A 24,474-nucleotide genomic window follows, 5' to 3' on the forward strand; every position below is an offset into this window, starting at 1 on the left:
CCAACAAGGTTCGTATCGTGAACCATCTACAAAATAATTTAGCTTTGTATACAACCACAATAAGTGATATGTACTGTTTATTCCCTAGTTCTTTACTTTACCACAGCTTGTATTTGCATTTTTCCGCTGTCTAGGAATTGTTTGCACCTTTGGATAGGTGGTTCTTTATTGGTACAACTTATCAGTACCGACCGATTCATACTTCGTTGAATTCCCATTTTATTTTCGCACTTTACACCACGCAACAATGGCTGATATGTTTTAGCTCTGCTAAAATTGCCTTTATAAGGTTGCAATGCATGTTTTCGCTTTACATTCAAAGTTTCTTACTAATTATAGCGAGGAAATACTTACTGATGAAAATTGCCTTGTGGATATAAATCAGTAAACGAAGAAGTCAAATTTATTGGGCAAAATAAAAACCCATTTAGCGCCACGAAATGCGCTCGAACTACCTTGAATCACAGCGTGAGCACTTTTTGTTATTAATGTAACAGTAACGGTTATTTATTAAATCATAATAGTGCGCGGAAACATATGGGGGAAGGTCAAGTAGTATATTAAAAATTCGGCCAAATTAATATCCCTGTTAGGTTCAGTTTCCGCATTAGAAAGGACCATTCTTCATTAGTTACTTATCTAGTCTAGGCCATCCAATTCAAGATACACGCCAAAATAATATGTTGAACGGCCTTGTGTAGTAGATCTGAAAATGAGCAAAATACCGATCTGAGGAAAAATTGCGTGTTCGGTAGCTAAATCTGCTTTTTTTGCTAAAATATGGCTATTCGGAGCCCGCATATTCAGAGTTGCGTACTCCATCGCTCGTGTATTGAAGGACGTCGACAAATTGCATTATACAATTTTTTCGTCGGTGCAGTATCATTTCTTTTCTTCCTTTCACTTGCAAAGAGCAAAATATACAATCGATTGTATTTCCCACTCGCAAACCAATTTTAGGTGTCGTATCATGACATTTTCCAATTAATCCAATTTGGTGCATTTAAGGATTCTTAGGGCTTAAAACACAAAAAAAGCTTTTGGAGAATGTCCTCGTAAAGCAGTATAGCATAGGCTATTTTTAGAATTAAGCTACTTTAAACAAGACGAAACAAAGCCAATAGGTGGTTGTTATACAGTTAGGTAGCTATAATTAACGGGAGATAATATCGCCAACTGCCAAGTAAGTAAGTGCGTCCAGATATTTATGTGTTTATTATAATGGGGTGGGCGTCTCTCGTCGACTATTTAAGTTAATTTTAAGACCCAATTAAATGGCTTTGTCAACGCATTCTCTTTGCCTTCAAGTGCGTTTCGACCATTTGGCACCTGAAAAACCAATATTTTATTATTTAAAAAGCTTATTTATGCGCTTAAGCAATTCCGGGTTGCGTAACGAACAATTTTTTTATTCCATGTTTCATGTCGCAATGTCCCACCGTTCTGTTCAACATGTTACCTTGATTCAATTTCAATACAATACAGATCCAATTTCAAGGACTTTCTTTGCTCTAATTGATAAATTCATTTGGACAATATATATGATCTAATTTGAATTAGATTGTTGCTTATGGTATGTACCAAAGATACGTTGTAAAGGAAATTTTGCAGTTACAGAGTAGTACTCATTTGCGTTTCCTCTAAATAAAGCTTCAAATTGCGAGGGCAACTGAAACCACTTTGTTAAATAAACAGACGGTTGTTCAAATGCCAAGATTATTGCAATTGGAATTAAAAAATTCAATTGAATTGAGCGCATGCACTTTAATTCTTGTGCACTGAAATCAATCACATCATTAACAACTAGACGTGGTTGAGCATCGTTCTCTTAATGACCCCGATCCTAATAACAGTTGTTGAAATTGCTTTTTAAGATGGAAGGTCTCGAAGCCTCCAATTATACACAGTTTTGACAGCTGATGGTAATGGTGAAAATTATTTTTTTAAAGGTATTAAATCTGAAACTCTGCCCGAACTGATCCGGTGACCGAATTTCCAGATTTCACTTAGATTCGGATTATCGAATTATTTGTGAAATTTAATTATTGTATTTTTACTCTCTCCCATTTTTTGCTTGCTGGCAGTGAAAATGAAATAACTAAATCATTTCACTTTCAACAAGAGAAACATCCGAGGAAAAACTCGATAAACTACTCAGGAGTATTTACAAATCTACACTAGTTCTTTGGATGTATTAAACGAAAGTTACATAAGGCCAATCTCCGTCCAGAAATCAATTAATAAATTCATTTACGTTTCATAGATATATAACTCGTTTTGCAGGTCAATACGTTCATATTTCATTAGTGGTATACCCACAATTGCAGCGATATTTCCTTTATTTAATTATGTAATCGTATACAGGGCGGTATAGTGCATGTGGTAATCCTACTGAGTATATTAATTGGATTCGGTTAGTCGCTGCTCCCTACCTTCGGTATATCATGGTACATATCCCTAGGTGGTAATTTTGGTGGTTTATCACCACGTCTTTGGGCATGTTGTTGGCTTTGGAGCAAAAGCTGCTCTCTTGTGGCGGCCACGCTTCCTCCAGCAAATCCTGAACTTCCTGATGATCCACTTCCATTTCCTGCAATGCTGTAGGGATCCTCGTCAGGTATCGGAATTCTTGGGCGGTTTTTAATGTCCATTGCACGGTGTACTTTCATAGAAAGAAAATAATCTTATTGCAACCATCCAATTGAACCTCAAGGTTTACAAAATTGGTAACCATGTTTCGACATCAAGGGAACTCTTTTCTGTTCCCGTACATATTGTATTCGTGGTTAAATTATAGCGTAGAACAATACCCAAGTAGTAGCCAAATCTGTAATCCGCAATCTTTGGTATCTTTTTACGTAAACGCGTTAAATGTTACAAAGGTATGTTTTTACGCAGAACTATTTAGAATTCTTCGTTTACCGTTGGGTAATGTATGATTGAAACGCCAAGATTTCCCGGCTTGAACCAGAGAACAGCTCTATTATCTGATTATAAACGGTTTCTTAAATTCCAGTTATAAACTGTATAAGCGTGATGAACTATATTAGGAACTAGGTAAGGAATGAAATGCATCTTTTTTAAAACGCCCAATGAATATTTAATGCATTCTTGATAACTCCGCTACTGATCATAATTTAATAATTAACTGCTGGCATTAAAACTGAAATTAAGCACTTTTTGCAGCAAGGTAACATATTTTAAAGGGAGATGATAAATCTTATTGTGATTATAATGAACCTTTTGGTAGGCTTTACTTTATCAACGCCTAATCAGAATTCCGAACCTTTAAATTACGAATACACGCAAGCAAAAGTGAACTTTGGTCATTTTTGTTGTTCTTAAGGCCATTTATGCTTTATCGATTAAGGCAGGTGGAATTTTGCATATTGATTGAATTAATTGCTCTGCATGGACTTTTTTGCCGCAATTTCAACTCATACATTTTCAGTAACTTACAGAACGCTAATTTGACAAAGATTCTAGATACTTTAATGATTTTCTATAGAGAAAAAGTTGACATTGACCGTAATAAATGCCCAATTCAAGAAGAAGTAAAAATTTGACGAAGTGCAATTTATTAAAATAAATAAGGCTTAAATCTCACTGCTGCATTGTGAGATCATAATGCATCGGAGCTTGTGCGAAGTATTGTGACCAATCTATTTTCATCGCAAATCACTTGGCACAAAAGATGGTCTTGCCGTTTAAAGCAACACCTAATTTTTTCATCGCCGTACTGCCACCACGAGCATTTGTTGATATATTTTTTTAACATCGCGAACAGTAAAAATTGCCCTTCGGAGTTACTATTATGCATTATCTGTAATAAAGCGTGATTTATGAGATGTCTTCGTTCATAGAAAATAATTTGTACGAGGCTCCCATTATGCGAGATTATTCACAGTTACTTACCTGGTGGTAATTTTGATTTTAACATATCCATGGCGACGACGTTAATTATAAGAACCCATATTGGACATTCCAAAAGTTCTTGTTCATTTTTCACAAAAGCTATTGCACTAAGACACTGACATTCCAGTCTTCGACGATCAGGATACGCTCTCCGTAACTCCCTATTGACGTTCGATTGAAACTTTTTCATGTCGAATAGTTTCACTGGTTTCTCTGGGTCTAAAGCGTTATTTGGAACTTTCAAAATGTCATTTCCTATAGCGTTTTCTTCATCTTGCCCAGTATTTTTTATGTAGACGTTGCACTTTGAGACCCTCTTGATGAGGATGTTTCCTGCGTCGTCCATTTTTATTTTCACACCCTATAAAAATTAATATTTCATATTGAGTACCAAGGCTGCTTGATGAAAATGATGTGTGAGTAAGTAATAAGTAAACTCAAACGTGTAGATTCAACGGGATTTTTTGTTAGCACTTAAATTTGCCAATCAGTGTTGCTTTCTTTTGCATCAGCAGGCCTTTACGTAAAACCTTAAGTATTAGTATTCATTAGCGCTACAATAAAAACGTTATAAATTATATCGCTTCCAAGGCTTCAAGGTATAACATTCCACCTTTGACCCTCAACATGTACAGATTTGAATATGTGGAATTTTCTCGACTGCTTCATATGTATAAGGATATTTCCATATATTTACCAAAAAAACCGCTTTATGACCGAACGCTATTTTTTATGCGACTGTAGCGTTCGTGTTAAAATTTTGAAAATTTCAATATTTTCGGTCTCAAACTTTAAGGAAGGTTTGTGAAAACGAATTAAGGTTACTGTGATGTTGACCACGCACGTTTCCAAGCTAATTGCTAGATAGTAACGAACTATAACACCAATCTTACAGAACTACTGCCCACTGATTGGCGTCATATAAACCAAATACTAATAAATATAATTAAAAGCCACTTTTAATTTAGCCAGATTCAACACGCAACGTTTTATTTTTCAGTCTGCGGGGGAAAAGACTAGACGCCAACCGTGGCATGATTAAAGTATTTGAAAACTAAGTACTTACGTGGCCTATGTGTCTTTTGAATTCTTCGGTCTTTTGGTCTCTCATAGGGTTATCGAAACCACATAAGCCAATTCTGGAACAAAATTAGCTATGAAATACAGTGGCTCTATCAGCTACTTAACACCTAATCTGTTTTCTTTGTGTATCAATGGGTGGAAAGTTACAAGTATTCCTCGTATAGACAAACGTAAAACTATTTATTGCAAGAAAACCAATTTCGAACCGTGTAAGATAGTTCTCGTATTTGCTTCTCAAGGACTAAAGCGAGAAGATCGTTAGGAATTTTGCTCTTTAACATTTAAAGACGTAATTCTATTGCATAATCTTGTTTACTTTTTAGTTTTATTTTTTCATAATTTATATTTTTAATATGGAAAAAAATAATTAAACATAGCTGGGAAAATTTCCCCCACGACACAAGCAAGTCATTCAAGCTGTTATAAATATGAAAAAATCAGCGCGTGTTAGATGCCAGATTACCAAAACAATTTTTACAAACTTTACAGGTTTACACAATGTTTGGAACCCGAGAAAATGTGACATTATAAACCGTCTAAAAATATAAATATTGTATTATATATAAATAAATAAAGGCGTAAACTACTGATTTCCGAAACAGTTTAAAAATCTATACCATGCATGTAGTTCGATATTCCAGGTATAGTACAAAACCCAAGGCTGCTAAACGCCCACTGATACCTAAGCAGATCGTACCTTTTCAATTCCTTGTAATTGAGAAACAATGAACTGCAAAGCAGTACTACTTATACAGGGTGTATGCCTTGACTAATTGAAAGACAATAGAAAAACCTTAATTGCGCACGTTCTGATTTATAATTGTTCTCGATCTGAGTAGAGCACAAGTGTGGTCCTGTTGACAAGAATTTGTAAATTATTTTAATGTGCCCTTCTATTGTTAAAAATAAACCAAATAGCAGCATCGACAATGCGATCCACCCAGTATAATACAAGTTGCATAGCTACTTTAAATTTCACCGTAGACTATACAAATCAAGCTCAACAATTGAAGTTGGCTAGACAATTTATTAGGCGTTTTAAAAGATAGTTTTTTCAGATCGGTATCTATCAAGCCCCGATATTTTATTGGACTTTTCAGTGCAGTCTGTGGGTTTACTAGATATACATACATACATATAAAGTCGACTCTCTTAGCATACGACTTTGGTATTGGTGATAACCCTTTTTCAGAAATAGATTTATATATCTGCTGCCTATTACGTTTGCCCACTATCTTGTTAGCTATCGATTAAAAGTGGAATATATGAAAATAATAGGTACAGCCATTACGGTTTGTATTTATCTACTTCTTGCAGTGTGTTCCACTTTTGCATTTTACCTTCGTTAGATTTATGCCTTTACCGGTGTAATTTGCGGAAAGTAAAACACTAAAATCAGCTACTCAAAATTATATGACAGTGTGTGCCGGTAAAGCTTGTCAAATCAATAATAATAAGGAAGAAACAAGTGATATGTGGTGAAGCAACAAACCGGTCAGTTATATTTTCCGCGAAAGCAGGAAAAAATTAACACCAGCCACCAGCCCATAATCTTCAAGAGTACCTTGAAAAGCGCCATTACTAATTATAATTTGGTTTATTATTTATTACTGAACTTCATATGCAATCCAGAAAAGAACAGACTGCCTTGAAACCTAATTTCATGTAATTAGCTAATGCCCGGGCATTGTTGGGCCGTCACGTTAACCTGATATAAGTTCTATTGACTACCGAGTGTCGCTTGCAGAAACACAATCGGCATGTCACTATCTGTAACAATCTAAAGCAGATACACGCATGTTGGGTTTTGTTTATTAATTATGTCAGAATTCCAACGATTTTACGAGATAGTCATCAGACGGTCGATGCAAATTTAAGCAGAACTAAGCAGAGTATGGCCATTAGCAATAAGAAGTACGGCTGATGATAAAAGAATTGCCCAAATATTTGGTAGTGATTGATGAGACCTTTTTGCCAAGATAGGGACCAAGGGGTGAAAGAACCTAAGCGCTAAATGTATTTTTCATCGGTCAATAAAATATTTAATTAACTACCTTCGTCTGAAAAACCCGCGATTCAACTTTGCTTTGTAGGAATTTGAAAATAATGGGTCCATACTCTGCATAATGACAGATCATTTAGGCCATAAAGTAATAATAATAAAAACAAGTTAAGTTGTCGGTTGATGTTATTTAGGATATTGTGGGTTCCGCTTAAGACGCCTTGGCAATTACCCAAGGTCGTCTGCTTTGCACTTAACCGATACCTGGACTTCCTTTTTTAAATACCGCGTGGTAACTATTTAGCTACTGATATATCACCAATTCAAATAGCTTAATTGGATAAAAAGGCCATTCGGATGGTACAAGTTGAAAATCTGTAACAGCCTTTTAAAGGGAGTCAACTCTTCTGTTCACCGCGTTGCGAGCTGCCTTTGCATTTTTACTAAGCTCACCAATAGGTAACCGAATGAAGTGAAGCAGACTATGTACCTAGTTACCCGTAGAAGACTTGAAACTTTGTTTTACAAATTTCGCGCAATTGAATGGGAACTGAGAATAATAAAATACAAAATGTAAAAAACCTATGCGCATTAGAAACTTTATACCTACTAGTGATTCACTTAATAAAGTTCTCCATCTGTATCTTTGTTCCACCGTATTGTTTTTCATGGCCTTTTGCGAAATGGATATTTTACAGATAAAAACCGGAATCTAATTAATATTTTTGACTGATAGGTATTTAGGATCCATATTGTGACTTAATTTATCTTTTGTGTATCTTCAATTTCATTATGTTCAGTGTCCAGGCAATATGGCAACAACATGAGTTGGAATTTACTATTTGATAATGACCAGCAGAAATCAGCCTATGATTTAAAAATCATGGCTATATGAGAATATTTTGAATAATTGACCATCACAGTGTGTTTCATAGTATTCAAGTTTAAACGAACAATTTTGGACAACATTGATTGATTGAAATATTAACCCGACTAAACTAAGCATGATGGTTGCTAATTTATGATTTTGTTAAACACAGCTTGGGATGTGCTGGATCTAGTAAATCTCACTTAAATTTGTGATAGTTAAACTACTTTAACTGATAAAGCACACAATGGCAAATATTCGATTTGTTATCATCTATCTCAATCGCTATAAGCAGGATACTGTTGCTTGCACAAAGTCACAGGCAGTACTTTTACTTTCAGCTGGTTCAGTGATCGTAAGCCAACATATTGCTTTGGCTTACTCTCATTTTCTGAAGACAAATTATTTATCCATGACAATGATATGCTTAGAGAATATATGTACCATACAGTACTTTATATGGAGTAGCCAGCCGCGCTTTGTGTGTATTGTCAAATGCAAAATAAAACTATGACCGATTGTAAGACATACTATAATTGCATAATACCTTATTAAACAAATACATTTATATGGCCGCTTGTTGGTGTTCATTTTTATTTATTTGCAATTTGTCCGCTACGTATTTCAATTCTTTTATGTCGGCATTTTACTTTATCATTGTTTGCTCTTTGAGATGGTTATCTCGCAAGGCACAAATACACAAGCTATTAATATTTATGTTCTTACTACTCGCATCATTCAACCGGCTTTTTACAGTTAGAGAAAAATATTAGGAATTATTTCCAGCAAAAGTCTACCTACTACTAATCGAGATTGACTTAAAAGCGTTTATGAAAATCACAAACTAGTTGGGTTTCTCCTATTCCAATGCCCCAGTTTAACTAGTAATAACAGCAGGTACGTTGCGGATTTTCTTACAAGTTGTCAGTAAAAGTAGGCGCATTGAAATTTATAGGCTGGCATAATTGCGTCATAGAATGCATTTGAAATAGCGAAGAACTAGCAGGGATAATGAAAGACAAATCTTCAATTGTACATGGAGCGATATGTGCTGTTCGGTTGGTTGCACATTTGGTTTAGTTAATGATAGTGAGATCATCTGTATTTATGGTTAAAAGCCCCTATATAAATTTTCGGTTCCGAAATTCGCTAATAAGCGAAATAAAACAAACTGAATTTAAAGTACGCCTTTCAATGGTCTCCATTAATTTAGGTCCCTAGCAAACCGGTTGTAGTTTTCGAGGATTCCCAACAATCACATCTCGTTTCGCTTTCAGTGGGAAAAAGTGAAAGCCTTCTTTTATTTTGATGGTATTAAGAAAATACTGAAATTTCTTAGTTTGGTACGTCGTGTTCACTGGCAGGACTACTTTAACCAACTTGTGGTGGCTGATGATTGCCCAACATTTAGCCATTTTACATACACGTACATATTTGAATAATAATTTTTCGTGTTAGCAATTTATTCCAACGAAATCGATATTTGATATTGTTTTCTGTTGTGATAATTAGTGCGTAACAATTCTTGTGTGCCAACAGAGACCTACATAACAGGGCACCGCAAATTTTATTGAAATTGCATGGGCGAAACTTGCGACCATGAAGACCATACTACTCACATTTTCAACCGGAACACTGCTTTATTACCTAGTTTCAGAAACTCTTTAATGTGCGCTTTTTATATGAGTTAATTGACAATTAAAGTTTAATGCGAAATGTCAGGCGAAATGGTTTTACTTGCATTCTCTTTATTGCATAAATTGCAACAATAACCAACGGTAAGTCACTGTTAGTTTGTGAGAAAATTCTTTGCTTGTTTAGATATGCATATTGCTAATAAAACAATAGTGCAATTATTGTTACATACACTCTGTATTTCTAAAGGACGGGTGGGGAATGCATATCTGGATAAGCTGCAGAATTTCTAGAAATAATTAGAACCAGAGAAAATGAAGGAAACCGAACACACCCTTATGTACACAGGCAATGTTTATAAAGCAAGTACAGAAGCAAAACAGGCTATAACTGTCTTTATTGAATAACTATGCCGTAATCAGCTAGCTGATTAGGTAGTGCATTGCATACTGCTTCGTAGTCAAATTTATAATACATTGTTTTTCGAAATCTGATCTCAATCGTGATTGGACACAAGCGAGCACTAACGAAAGCAATGCTCACAAGGTCGCCTAGATTTTGCCCGATCAAATTATTCTGCTTTATTAGTGACTATTGCCACTAACTCTTTTAGATACGCCTTTGTTGATCGACTTTAAATAATTCAACAATCGTTAGTTGCTCTGCCTGCACTACGTTATTTTGAATACTGCCAGGAAAGGATCGAAATACTAATCTCGATGCATTCAGGAACAATAGCCACCATTTTTCCAACCAGATAATAGAATTTGCTTTAAACATTTACATCTGTAGTCAAACCAGCATTGCAATACATCGGTCCCAGTCAAATGGAAGGCAAATTGTTCCCGCAATTGTGCCTTTCCAATTTTCTAATTTTAATTTTTTACACCAAGCAAAAGTGGAGCGAGTATTCAGTTTGAACGTATGAAGCAAAAGCAGTCTATGCCTTATGCAATATTCCAAGCAACTGCTGCGCCATGTTATAACTAATACACGGTTCAATAGTTTTGATATAGTTTAAACTATTTTAACGTTTGTATGCGCAGGCAACTAACAACAATAAATGCTTTTATCCAAAAAAAAATATTTAATCTCAGCCTAAAGGTATTTAAATTGAAAATCGAAAGACGCCTGTCTAATAAGCATCGAAATTTAAATTACTTTTACTCCTCGTTCATGAACTTGCTAGTTTTTGCGGTGCAACCAAGAAGTAAATTTGTAAGAAATTGATGGACCAAGGATTTACCCAGCTCAAATCCGTTCAGGCGAGAAAAATTGGCCTACTTTTTGCTTTTTTGGTCTAGTTCAATAAAAGTTCTTCGGTCCAATCAAACAACAAACCTTTCCAGAAATATTGTCGATAACTTTTAATACCATGTTGCATCATCCGTACTGCCGATAAACTCAACGAAAGTAAAAAGGCCGAAAAAGCAAAAGTACTGAGACCGATCTTTATAGGTCCTTGAAAACAATCGAAAACGGTCAATAAATTTCAATGCAAACCAGCTTTGTGAGATTCTCCGCCAATTTGCTGGTCTTATTTTCAGTTCTTTTCTGATCCCTGGTCATGAGCGTTCATGAGTTAGGATTTCGCGGCCAATGCTTTAAACTGGTGAGGTTTTCCGGCCTAAAACGTTTCGGACGCACGAGTGTTTTACATCCTCAGAGGTGTTTACTGTTTTTTTTTAAGAAAAAAATGATTTCATGTGCTCCCGATGCTTTGTAAATGCATTGTCATTGAAGGTGCAATAAGTTTCAGTGAATGACTTCGGCCCTTTTAATGCCTATTCAATGCAAATTGTTTCTACCGCAAGCTGGAAGGGAGCTTTTTAAACTCTTTTAAAAGGGAAATGTTTGAACGGGTTCGAGAAGTTTCACTTTCACGGACGACATGTTCAATACGGGGCCTAATTAAGAAAACACTTCGAATCAAGATGTTAAGCCGTAATATCGGCCCACTCTTCGAGGTGTTGCGTTGTTCCTATAACAACCCGTATGTATCATAAGCTTGATATGTCGACCATTATTTCAACAGGAACAACTAGCCTGATGTCAGCTCAGCCAACAATGCGAACATTAGCTTTACTACAATGCAGTTTATAATGAAATTGTAACAGTTTTGTTGAGGCTGTTTGTCAAAACGCGTGCTTTAATGCACGCTGAAGTTAAGCTGGTCATACTTTAGAAGATTTGTCTAGGTAGTTAAACATCGTTGCAATTACCTCAATTTTCATGACACGTTTAAAGTGAACACAAATTAAAAGAAACTGAGTGAAAATGTGGATCTGGTAAATGGGGCTCTTCTTGTAACCACTGGGAACAGTGCAGGATTTTCAAATGGAAAATGCCTTCACATTAGTCAGGTTGCACCCAGGCGTCCGTGTTTTTCTCCGTTAAAACTTCAAAACACCACCAGCAAATATCTTATCTAGATTCCAGCGCTGTTAATTTAAAAGTACTCCCGCCATTTTTGAACAAAAAAAATGATGTTGTGGGAAACGCAACAACTGTACGTGTCAAAAGCTTTTTAAAACCTACTAGTTACAATAAAGATGAAATATGATCGTGTCCGGTTGAGTGAGGATTAAGATTTTAAAAGACAACATGTTAGTTACTGCTTGATTCATACGTCGGGCGTACGTAACAGTAGGTGGTTCAACTTTAATTACGTTTAGGACAAATCTCTTGAATGCATTTTTATCATTTAACTGTAAAAAAGGACCATTTATTTTTACCGTTGATATTCGAATTGAGGTAAATACGCCACGCAACTGAATCACTCCAGCGTCAACTAAAGTAAAATAGTTAATAACTAAATTCCTAACCGGAAAAAGCTTTGTCAAGGAAAAAGCTTCTTTCTCCTGTTGACACGTTCCTAAATTAACATAGTGTACAACACGAAGATTTATGTGATTAAATGGGCTTAAGCGCGTTAGTCGCGTCATACATGAGCTCATTTAAAACTGGTTCGACTTTGGTGTTTTGTCGTTACATTGCTTGTTATGGGTTAGACAATAATAGCCGTTCAGCTTTAAACAATATGGTTGAATACTTTTTTAATAAAAATGCGATATTACGTAAATACTAAAATCTAATACTGAACCCTGGCTGTTAGACCACAACTTTTCTAACATTTCGTAACGCCATAACACGATTTAAACATACCAGTTTAGCTCCTGAGAAATTCGATACACTAAAAAACCTATGCCTTTTGTAAAAAATGACTCAAATAAATTGGTTTACTATTACGCTGCAGTGGGTCCCAAGCAAAAAAGAATACCTTCACTTTCGGCTCTTAGAGACGAACGGCTAAGAACTTTTTTTCGCGCTTTCCGTAAGATCTCTTCTATTTCGTTTATAACGATATCCTAGAACTGGTAAAACTGGCAATATTCACCTTTGTATAGTTTCGTGATGGAATTAAAGACGATTTTAATTAATTAACGTACCTGAAACCATCAAATCCATCATCAGATCCATTGACGGTCAGTACTGGAGCGCGAGCATATGCCTTTGCTACTCGCCTATTTCGTTCCAGTACGATCACTTTTGCCCAAATTTCGTCGTCGATTTGAGTCCATTTGTCCAAAACTTCCTGTATATGATCCTGAAATCAAACATTGATATTGTTTACTTCTTTTCAACCACCAAACAAGTATTTATTTAATTTATTCTCTGTGGAAAGCTTCGATTTCACTAATGTGTTCTGTCAGGGATTGCTGCAATACGTTTCCATTCATTATTATTCACTTTTGCAAAGTGCTGCCTTGGCTATATTTGTTAATTAAAATGTTTTAATAATGGTAAAATGACGCAAGTATCCTAAAGTCCTGATGGTTACTTCTAGACAAGTAAGATTGCTTTGATCGCGATTTTCCAGTCACTATGAATTGATCTTTTTTCCACTCACTCCCTAAGTGGGTTGAATTTTTTTCCATGAAAATTTATATTTATATTTTTGGGAATGGATCTTTGGGTCCCAAGTGTCATATATGTTTATACTAAGGGCTAGATTTGGGGTATAATGCGTCGCAGCTGCAATAAAGAGCAATCTGGCAAGTCCAATTTCCGACCACTTTCAAACTTATTCCAGACCATAAAGACCAAAAAACAGTGAACTTTTCTGGATAGAACGGGGTCTCAATAATGGCTTCAGGATTTTCGTCACTACAAATCCGGCAATTTTCTTTATTTACGCTACCATTTGAGCCAAAAACGATTATGCCGACCGTAAAATGAACGTGGCGCACCGTGAATTTGTCGAACTGACCAGCGATTTTCGAAATAAGTTTCAAAATTTCGAGCGACGAAAATCCAAAATCTAGCCATTATTCAGACGCCGTTCTGTCCAGCAAAATTCACTGCTTGATGTGTTTTTTAGGGTCTAGTAGAATCAATCACTAGCCCAAACAATATTTTAGCTATAATGACCTTAACATACATTTTATGAGTTTTATTTCAATTTCAAGTGCTATACGTCTAAAAAAACACCCTTTATACGAGGATAGTTTAGGAGGAACCTACTCAAGTGTTTAAAATTGGTTGGAGATTTATTGCAAGCTTTATTAAAAGTGTATTACGAGGCAATATTTAAGAAAAAGTATGTATTTTGTGGTTGACTGGTATAAAGCCGCATAAGTATTCGATGTGTTTTATAACGACAGTATAACTAGTTTAATTGTATCTTTTTTAACGATTTTATTGTTTTGCGGTCAGTCTGTTTTCTTCTGGGCAAATTTCTCTTTTCTTTTTCTCTTATTAGCTGGCAGCTTTTGAAATGAAAACTTTGCCAACTACGCTGTTTTCTATTATCCTAATTTGATGTCAAAACTACAAACGGTAACGACCGCGGTATTTAAGATTCTAACAATATATTATGTTGACATCGTGAAAGTTTCAGGAAGGTATACCGCGTTGCCTGTCTGTTTATCATTTATATAAAGTCCATTAAATTGTCTTTAAACCCATGCCATTTAACATGGGCTTAATAGTTGGGAATTTTTGTTTAATTTTCCGGAAAAGGCTACTGTTCAACCTTCAGGACTGTTTGTTTTAATAGAGTTTCTTATGCAATTAATCGACAATCGTTTATTGTCTAATTAAAAATTATTATCTCAGATTTTCCTACGTTTTAAGAAGTCAGGTACTGAGGTTAAATCAAATTCATGTTACTGCTGAACTTGAATAATCGCCAAATTAAGATTTCTCAATTTACAATGCTACCCATTTTGCGGACCAAGTGTAATTGCAAAGTGCGGTAAAATTCAATGCACCTTTATTAGAATGAAGCATAATTCTCACACAGCTTTTTGTCATGTATTTCTCATTGTTACACTATTAAGTATCGAGGGCAGCCCGTGTAGTTTAATAAGAATTCATGCGATGAATAAAAAATTTATTTTACACGACACGCGGTTTTTGCCACTTGCATAATGCCCAAAAATTACTCGATAATTTTATATTAAGCATATGATATAAGAGTATTCCAGAAAATCGTTCTGCACGGAATCTGTTAATTCCATCATGTAGGGGGATAAGGTAACTCGTATTTTTAATTTGCGCAAGAATATTTCGTAATTGTTTTGGGTTAGTCACAAATTTAAAATTTTCGAAGAAAGCAGCGCCTCGTATACCTCAAACGCTTTCTTTTCGTGCCCCATTAGCGATGAAGCTTACTCACGAAACTCTGGCATTTAATTTCTATGTTAATAATTTTTCAGTAATTTTGCAAAACGTTTTAACATCGCCTAATTACACGTACCATGGATGTAGATGCATTTTCTGCATAGTTGGTGCCACATTCGCGTGCTCTGCCGTACATACGAAAAGTGCAAATAGTACCAACAAAATGAATAAATTGGATGACATATAGGGCGTATTCTCAGATAAACAGCTATTCAATGCAAGAATGTAGTACAGCAATTTTCAATAAATAATTAATGTTGTAGACGTAGACGAACAATTATTTAGCCTTGATTAAGATTTATTCGAAAACACTTTCTTGCGTGCTTGGTCTCCGAGTAAAAAAAGAGGATTTTTCTTGTGCTCCCTCCTTGTCCACTCCTCTATGTTTTGATTTGACCACTACGTTGTCATTTCATATAAAGTGTTATTTTTGTGCTCCCAAAATACTAATACATTTTTATCAAAAATCCTTTAAATCACCGTGTGCAACATAGTAGTTGATTCAGACGACTATGTGCTACAATTCATAGGTCGTTCTCAGCAAGGTCGCTTCTATAACGGACTCTTCGTTGGTATTATGGACCCGCTGCGTGCTGTAGCGTTATACTTAACGCTTTACGTGCTAAAAACCGCGTTTCGTTAAGACATAGGAATTAGCAATTACTTTAACAGTACCTCGCGTAGAAGCATCAGCAAATTCTCAACTTGAAATGATTCATCTTCATCTCCTGAAATAACCGCCAGTTTAAATAACTCAAGTTATGAAGCATCAAGTTTGATGAAATAAACTGACCTACTAGCTAACCACATACGCAAACCTTCTGACTTCCGTTCCACAAGTCCAGTATTGAGATTAACTGTTGACTGGGTTTTGAAGCTATTGCTTCTTCAACGGTCTGATTTATTATTTTATCGTCTTTTGCACTAGACTACATGAACATTGACAGCATTTATCTTTCCCTATTCTGCTGTGTAACATTTATTGAATGTCTTCATCCACTCTCATTTTATATTTATTTGTCTGATTCTACTGCACAAGACAGATGATGCAAATGGGCACTTTTGGGCGAAGCATGTTTGTACGTGTATTTTAATGCATTCTGCAATTCTTAATAGTATTCTGCATTGTTTTCTTCGTTTTTACCACTCCTAAAAGCCTTGACATTCTAGTATACGGGTATGTTTTTATCTGACGAGTTCTTTGAGAGATATCTGTGGAATTGGAAATATGTTAGGCCCATCCACACGTTACAAATTGTTAAAAACCATTGCACAAGGTTATCACTTGCAATCCTGTCTTGTTTGAATTAAGTTGTTTTTACTGATTCTTGTGGTATTTTATCTCGCTGAAAAAGTGTATGGAGTTGGTGTATTTCTTCTCAGCATCTCAGATACGGCTAGATTTAATGTAGGTATTTATCAAGCGTATGTAATATCTTCGGGCGTTGGTATATTTAACCAGCCTTGTACGTATGTCCAATTAACCTAGTATTTCAGATGCATTGCAAAATCACAAAATCTCTGCCATGTACGTACATTCACATTAGCAGTATTATAATTGTTGCAACCAACTGACCGTATCTGCTATCTAGATTTAAACCCAAAAGTGCTCCAAATGTTTCAATGGGTTACAACAAATGACATAACACAAATGCAATGTTGGAAAGCGCTCTCACATACCGAGATTGGCAAGATACACAAAATGGTTCTAGATAGATCGTGAAGTTTTTGTAGGTGGTACCTTTAAAATATGTTGAACAAAATCGAAAGGTCTCCAGATAGGTATCGTTTAAAATAAAAGCGAGATGCATGTTGTTGTAGTGTTATGTATACAGGCGTACGTTTTATCTTAGTAACTTTAACTTTCTCATAAAAATTTGTTTTGTTGTTTCTCCCCTTTGCCACCAAATTGCAGTTTACCTGAAATCCAAATTTCATTTTTCTATCGTGAAAATTAATATGCGATTTTAAAGATTAGAAAATACTAGACAAAAAATTCACACGAATCGAAAAACCTCTTCGTTTAGGAGCAAAGCGCCATCAGTTTTTATCACTCTCAACCCAGTGTTCTTGGATTTAATTGCAATCGCAGCAAATCAAGTCGTCTGGTTTTAAAATGTGCCAAATTTCACAATTTATAGTAATTATTGTGTTACTTACTGTTCAATTGAGACTAAATTTTTACGCAGGTTTGCAATATTCTCGATCCATTTTAATTCAGTGATTTTAGAGCACAAACATTTTGTCTAAATTGAACAGTAATACAATAATTACTATAAACTGTCAAATTTGCATATTTTAAATCCAAACGACTTGATTTGCTGCGATTCACATTAAATACAAGACCACTGGGTTGAAGTATTAAAAACTTGGCGTGTCAAAAATTTTCAAAGTAGGTCAAAAATGAATAGAAAAAAACACGGTTGTGAAATTTTGATTTTTGGGCGAAAATTTCATAAGGGGGGACCAAGAGATCGATTTTTGGAACAAATCAAGTTTCTCAAAATAACTCGAATCCTACATCATTTTCATCGGAAATACCCAAGGAATGCAACGAGCTAATTAAAAGACACCGCGGCATTTCCACTTCCCAAATAATCAACATTTTCTGTCTATTTTGAACGGTTTTTGAGCTGTCGCACTCTTCACGGACGATATCTTCCTCATTATGGACCCACAAACTTGATATTCGTTATTGGGCAGTTTCTTAGCTCGGAAACAATCCAATGGTGGCATAAAACACAGTTGTGAATTTTTGATTTTTGGTCGAAAATTTCATAAGGGGGGACCAAGAGATCGATTTTTGGAACAAATCAAGTTTCTCAAAATAACTCGAATCCTACATCATTTTCATCGGAAAGAGCCAAGGAATGCAACGAGCTAATTAAAAGACACCAAAAATATTCGGATTTCGAATTTTTCTTAGATGACGTTCTACTATTACTTCAGCATGCAGAATCACGCTTAAAAAGTTCCAAACGCATTTTCTGAACACCCTGTAAATAATTTTTATCAATCTTCCTTTCTTCAACATTAGATCTAGGTTTTCAAGTTGTTCTGACTTTTTTTTGTCTTGAATAACAAATTAATGCTGGACTATTCATGTGCTTTTCTCATGCATATTCCCCATGGCAAGACATTGCCCGCTAATAAATATCATGACTATTCCTCGAAACGAAATTCTAACTTAAAATGCCGGTTTTGCTATGTTCTGATCAGTTGTTACAATCTGCGAAAATGTTTCAAGGTGTCGCAATTTTAATGAAATACTGTACAAGTTTTAATGCAGTTGAACCTGCTTGTGTATTACATTTCTTCAGTTTGCATTCCTTTGAATTACCCACAAAAAGATTCAATGAGGTGATAATTATTTGAAGACCATTAGCTGGTGTTTATGATATTTTTTTATTTGCTATGAAGACTAATAAGAACGGTGCAAAAATTACAACTCTGAACGATATTTTAAGTAAATACAATTGACGCGTTCTAATGTTTATGCAAATATGTGTGGTACAGTTATTCAATAACGACAATTAAATGCATTACTGAACAACAGTGCATAAGTTTGCATTAAATTGAAAGCCTGTAAATGCCTGGTGGACGATCGATCTGTTTTTACTGGCAGGAGGAAGTTATAACTTCGCAATATCAGTGTTTTTATATTAAAATCAAATCCTGGGCTCTTCAGTCATTTATTGTCTATTTATCAATTAAAAAAACGTTTCGGTGTTTTCCACCATCATCAGTTTCAATGTGTAGCGTTGTTGCTACTTTAAGCTTTGGCATGTATTTTTGCCCAAAATACATGCCAAGGCTTAAAGTAGCAACAACGCTACACATTGAAACTGATGATGGTGGAAAACACCGAAACGTTTTTTTAATTGATAAATAGACAATAAATGACTGAAGAGCCCAGGATTTGATTTTAATTTGGAATTGAAACACAGTCAGGAAAGTACGTACAGTGTTTTTATATTAATATTATACCGGGTATGCTGCAGCCACCCTCACAGTCGCTAGTAGTACCCAAAGACTCACAGCATATTGCACACTGCCCAAGTACTACTGGCTTACTTTTTCTAACTCGCTTTGGCAGGGTTCTATATTAAAGCAGGTTCTACAACTTGTATATAATGGATCCTGATTCGTAACTGTACATTCGTATAGATTGAGTTACACGGGTTGAGGCGATGTAATGCTAATTAATAGTTAGAATTGCAGGCTATTGTAATTTTGTTACAATTGGAGAAATGGTGTCTTAATGTTACATTCAGTTACTTTGTTGACAAAGATTAAGCAAGGCCTTTCAACAAGGAAGCAAGCGCCACTTACAAACAGTAATTCGTGAAGGTCGAATATAGAGTTTATTGGAAGAAATAGACTTATAACACGCTCTCCAATTCGTCATTTTCATAACATATGTCTTTAAAGGTGATTACGGACATAATAAATCTTGATTACCGTTAAAAAGTTAATCGAGATGGAGATGCAAACCAGATACGAGCCAGGAACTCATCTTTTTGCGCTGCTGTGCCTCTCAGAGATCGAAGATACCTTCTAGATAGTGCTAACTTGGCAAATAATTTAAAAAAACTCGCTGAAGGCAAACTGAAGTAAATAATAATTTTATTACTTCATGAATCAGGCATGGAGAATATGAATTAACCTATAATAGAAGCTCTAGAATGTTAAGTATTCAAAGGCTTGCCTCTCTGACATTACCGCTTTCGTATTGAAAATAATTGTTCTGTAACTAAGTCTGTTATCTTGGGATTGTCTTTTTTGTTGAGTTTATTTCTGAATTTTGTTTCCTAATTCGTTAGCTAGTTAGCAGCGTTCATGGCATACGGACAGTCATTGGGGAATGTTTCGACAGTGGGAAGTATTATGAAAAAAAAAATTAAGACGATGCAAGGCCGAAACGAATCAAGATCAATTGACGATAGAAAATACCAACTCATTATCAACTGAATTTATCTATAGAGCTGATTAATAACATATTAGGAACATTTTAAAAATGATTTAAGGATAATTAGTAGCGAACCCTCAAGGTCGTGGAATCGAATTTAATCGCTTATTTCTTAAGTTCAAAGCTACAGAAAATTAATTTTACTTTCTGTTATAATAATAATCTTCAAAATAATTCCATTTTGCAAATTGTTAGTTAGTTGACTTACAATAACTTAATTTTTATGAAAAGAGTCGGGCGATAGTGGTGGCTGCACCGAGCAAAGCCTCAGAAGGTTTAACTTTATATTTCTTTCTTACATGCCTTCTAAGTGCTGACAAGATAGTTAGTATTTTAATTACCGTCAAGCCCAATAACAAGAGTCAAATTCTATTTACTGATTGATAGGATCGAAAATAGTTTGCGGCTAAATAAGGCAAGGTCGCTCAAAATTCGGCCTCAAATTATGTTTTTTTTTTCGGAACCCACGGTGTGAGCAATGTATACCGATCTTTACAGCATTTGAGACGAGACATGCTAATGAGTTACGTAAGTCATTTTATAATCATATTGTATTGTTTCTCGATTCATTAAAATGAGTTTCTTAATTAAGTATTGCTCGATGGAAAATGCATAAATCAAATTTAATCTATTATTATAAGTTGGCGTAACGAATTTGTTCAGTTGCTTCGTCCAAAGTTCCACTGTTTGGAAGCTTTAAATGTCAAAACAGTCTCAGTTTGCACACCCGATCTTCGATCAGATTATGGTTAAACTGCTCGTTTAAAAATGATAATTATTTTGTATGATCAGTTGCAAGTAGATCTTGTTTCGATTATTACTGGAATCATGTTAACTCGCTGGGCTGTTGCTCTTGACATTTTTGATGAAAAAGACCTCGAACGTCGACTAAACAACTTTCACGTGGAGAACTACATGACGTTCTACCGGGTGCAGTTCAAAATGTAATTAAGTAAAATAAAACACCAGCGAATAAAAGAGTAACAACTCGCCACTGATAAATTGATAAAGGATTCAGATAATGCTACTGCATGTGACGTGCTAACAAACAATACGTCCTGTTTTCTATTGTAAGCCATTGACACGTTTTTTCCTGCAGTCCCTACTCCAAAATCGTTGTCCAGTGTTTAGAGATACTACTATACATTGTCTCGAACAATATACCACGTTTGTTAGCGTCGATGTCTTCGTTCATCAATCAATGCACGTTTGAATTGTGATTCAGTTTAGTTAATTTTTTTCAAATGGTTGCCCTCACAACTGAGTTATGCAGTTTTTGATTGAAGTTCCTTTGCAAGCAAACGTGCTTTTTCACAGCATCGTAAAAAGCGTATTTGCCCATTATTATTATCATTATTCTGCACGCAAAATATTTCCAATTATTTCGATCAATATGCATCTTGACTGAAAAAGAAATTAAACATCTTGAAATAAAAATTGAAATAACCGCATTGAATGCAGATGGATATTAGAAAATCGGGTAGAAAAAGCGGAGATGAGCCCAGCACGTAGCATCGACAAATTCAAGTTTAACGCTATGGATAAATAATTTATAATCGCGAAACCGAAGAAAATCCTTAATTGTCTAATAATCCATTGTTTAATTTGTTTATTCACCTAAACCGCGACAATTTATTCTTTTATCGCTTTATTTAATGTAAAACAGGATGTAATTTTTTTTGCTTCTGTGATTTTTTATCGAAAAATCGTCGAAGGTCACGATCGAAGCAGTATACAAATCGCTTGGACAAAACTGTCTGCCGAAGACCTTGATATCGAGATTTATTTTCGCAAAATTCGCCGCTTTTGTAAAGTCGAAGACGAGTTGGTTTGCCGTGAGATCATTGTTTTTTCGATTTGAATAATGATCACTCTTCTGTCATCAACTGATTTTACACAACTTAAAGACCTGGGCAAATGACTTTATCATTAGATCACTGAAGCCGGCGCTATAAACATTGAATTACTCTCCTGGGCCCATGTATTAAGATCGTTGGCGGTTATTATTATTTTCAAATTTTTACGAATACGTTTTAAGGCCTTTTCCAACGGTTCCAAGATAATTTGGATGTTATGTTTCTATTATAGGTTATTTAACTTCAGTGTTGTATGACGGTGCCTTGGCTAATCTACAATTGTTAGTTCTATCTATTTGCTCTATGTTGAGCTGGGAAAAGCTATTTACGTTATGGTAATGCGAATATAAACGTCACAAGACGGGAAATTTATGGCAGATTGGAATTTACGAAAAATATACACATAAAGCTAGACATCTGATGAAAATCTAGGAGTCGTAAACGGTTGTTGCATACAAAATTTAAATCATATACTATACTAGCCAATAAAGGGTTTTTATTAATTTAGACACAATGTCAAAGTAAATTGTTTATCGACTTATTCTGTGACTGTTGTATCGTATAACAGCTTGATATATGAGGTAAGAAATTCCAACTTCTGAAGTCACTCCCACTAAAGGTAGAGATGACACTGTAAACTACTCATAATTCATATACTTGTAAAGTGTTTACTTTAAAGGAAAAATAGTTGTTGGTCGGCGATTTATTCATACCTTAAGGTAACCTAATATCAAACTATTTATTTCTTGTTTGGCATAGAAGGCCGCTGCTTCAAAGTATGTTTCATTGTGTGCAAGATTTATGCTTTTTCTGCAGGAAAAACTACATTGCACATGATGCATGCAATGAAATTGAATCTGAATACGCCTGGCTCGGAAAAAAGTTTCGAAAAACACTGCGGGAATTCAACACAATTCAGCTGCTTCATACCTCCTACTTTTGCCTGTTCAGTAACTTAATCAGAACCACCACTCATGGTTTTTGAAATTAGTTCTATCGGTTACAATAAACCGTTCGTTAACTCTTTCAACGAACTATCGAACGAAACATGTGTCCATTGTATATTTAACGAAGAGAAATTCGAAGCAGTTGCAGACCATCATTTAGTATTACAAGCACACTGTCACTAGTTGACCGGAACTGCTATATCTTTCAATCAGGCAGGAAATCCGAAGACTTCGCTACTATCGAATACTCTTCGCTTCGAACAATAGGTGTTCTTAGGATACGTTTTGGATCCATTTGCTTCGCTACCTGCTTCAAAGTAACAATGATAGTAAACGCGAACACTGAAAATATTATGCCGATTTAACGCTTTACACAATGAAATAATGAAAGAGAAAATTGCCATTCAATTATGCAGTTTTAGCACTAGCGGTTGCTGACGATCACCTTGAATTTTGGCACTGTAGAATGTGATTTGCATTTACTTTTCCATTCAGTGGCGAATCCAGCATTGCGCTCTAATCTGAATAATCTTGGTGTATTTGACATCAATTTCTGATCGAAGTTGTTTTTTTATCAGACATTTCTTACAGTCGGATCATATAATAAGTAAACATGTAATATTTTGAAGGATGAACAGTCATACAGGGTTCTACAGGGTTAGTCAAACATTCAGAGAGGATTCCGTGAAATTTTTGCAGTTTTGTACACCGGAATTTTTAAGTATACTTGATCCAATAATTATGTGCGTAAATGCCAAGTTTATAGTCTTCCTCCCAAATTCCCAAACTCTCATATGTGAAGGAATATTTTTTTAGTTAATGTTTAAATTGCCTGCATTTTAAAAGCTAAGAAAAAACTACAGACTTGGCAACTTCGCCTGTATTATATTTGAAAAGTTTTCACTCAATAGTTTCTGAAATATTAGGCCGCTATTGAACCTTTGACTTGCATTCAAGCTTTTAGAGAGAGATTTGGAAACGTTAAATTTGAACATTACTTTAATGCTCCTATTGTTATTTCAATAACGATGACCATAAAAAGCCGACCAAGAGAAGAAACATTTTTGAAACGCTTAATTTGAACTTTTTAAACCTGAAAATAAATTCTCCCTTTTCATTTTCAACACATCTTGATGAGTTTCTATCAAACGCCTCACACATGGAGAAATAAAGAAAGAAAGAGAGAACAAATATGACTTATTTGTAAAATATTCAGACCCTGGAGCAGTTAACTTTATTTTGGTCACCAGGAAGCAAAGAGTAGCAGTAAATTTTTTCACGGTAAAAAAGCTGAATGTTTACTTTAAAAAAATCATGTTGAGGGTGCTCCCTACAAGGTAGAGTTAAGTTAATATAAATGTAAAATTTTTAATTCAAAACCCCCTAAATACCAAATTTCAACAATACATTGGCAGTATTGAGAAAATTATAAGAAAAAAAAACAAAAATGAGATTAAAATTTTAACCCAACTGTATCTTGGAAACTGAACTTTCGGACTGATGTTTATGGGAAG

The 24,474-nt window shown here is 35.1% G+C and overlaps 1 protein-coding gene across 2 annotated transcripts in view; it reads right to left on the reverse strand.

Moving 5' to 3' along the window:
• The window catches only part of LOC109541150, a 51,325-nt gene that overhangs the window by 1,541 nt on the left and 25,310 nt on the right, over nt 1-24,474 (reverse strand). For both annotated transcript variants that reach the window (XM_019909916.2, XM_019909917.2), the window contains exons 3-6: nt 12,953-13,110; nt 4,982-5,054; nt 3,916-4,276; nt 2,433-2,662 (exon numbers count right to left, since the gene is read on the reverse strand). In XM_019909916.2, coding sequence (XP_019765475.1) covers nt 2,433-2,662; nt 3,916-4,276; nt 4,982-5,054; nt 12,953-13,110 — 822 coding nt within the window. The remainder of the gene's footprint in view (nt 1-2,432; nt 2,663-3,915; nt 4,277-4,981; nt 5,055-12,952; nt 13,111-24,474) is intronic.

Source organism: Dendroctonus ponderosae, unplaced genomic scaffold, assembly GCF_020466585.1.
Source record: "Dendroctonus ponderosae isolate FM_Combo_2020 unplaced genomic scaffold, Dpon_F_20191213v2 Dpon_F_20191213_1, whole genome shotgun sequence".
Classification (NCBI taxonomy): Eukaryota; Metazoa; Arthropoda; class Insecta; order Coleoptera; family Curculionidae; genus Dendroctonus; species Dendroctonus ponderosae.